The 700-nt window shown below is 63.6% G+C and overlaps 1 protein-coding gene across 1 annotated transcript; it reads left to right on the forward strand.

Annotated features, from left to right (window-relative positions):
- Window positions 1-392: 392 nt before the first annotated feature.
- On the forward strand, window positions 393-698 carry Tco025E_09699 (uncharacterized protein; the record flags this gene model as incomplete). Its single annotated transcript, XM_029376509.1, has 1 exon — window positions 393-698. A coding segment is annotated over one exon (306 nt), but the record flags the coding sequence as incomplete, so codon positions are not given.
- Window positions 699-700: the final 2 nt, after the last annotated feature.

Genomic DNA, 700 nt, shown 5'->3' on the forward strand with positions numbered 1-700 from the left:
CACTTTGCTCTCTGCTGCCTCGGAGGCGAGTTGGCGGAAGTGTTCGACACGGCCACGCAAACGGCGACGGGGCACGAGGGCGAGCTCAAGATCCGGAGGCGTGTGAGCGATTTGTCGTGGCGGGCAAGAGGGTGTGAGTTGTCTACGATGCGCCAGAGGAAGGAGCACCGCTGCCGTGGGTAAACTTACGGTCTTGTGGGTGGGGCATGATTGCGTGTTGGCGTCCGCAAAGGGAATTAGCTCGAGGGCACTGGCGATGCGACTGCATCTCTGCCTCGCCCCACGATGCGCTGCCGCGACGAGGAGGAGGTGACGGCGACGTGTGCCCGGCGGACGCGCGCAATCATCCCGCGCAGGAGCAAAAGAAGTAGTGGGAGGCGGTCGCGGGTCGCATGCAGCTTGTCGGACCGCTGCCGCGTGAAATCTTCAGTGCGGCTGCGTTCGATGGGCGCACTGCGGCGGTTGACGCCCCGGTTGCCGAAGCCGACTCCTCTCGTGAAGGCGAGAAACTGTGGGGTGCGGGGAATCCGTTTCGGAGGGCTGAGAAGATTGAGCGGGAGTGTGGCGCACACGGTGTGGAGGCCGTGCGCTACACAAATGTGTGTTGCCTATTTGATCTTCGAATGGGGACACGTTTGTGTCAGTGGTTCTGGGCCCCAGCGAGGGCCTCTCGCGGTTACGGCGTGCCGCTCGCCTTCCT

This window comes from Trypanosoma conorhini (genome assembly GCF_003719485.1).
Source record: "Trypanosoma conorhini strain 025E chromosome Unknown Tco_14.4_contig_01234, whole genome shotgun sequence".
Taxonomy (NCBI): Eukaryota; Euglenozoa; class Kinetoplastea; order Trypanosomatida; family Trypanosomatidae; genus Trypanosoma; species Trypanosoma conorhini.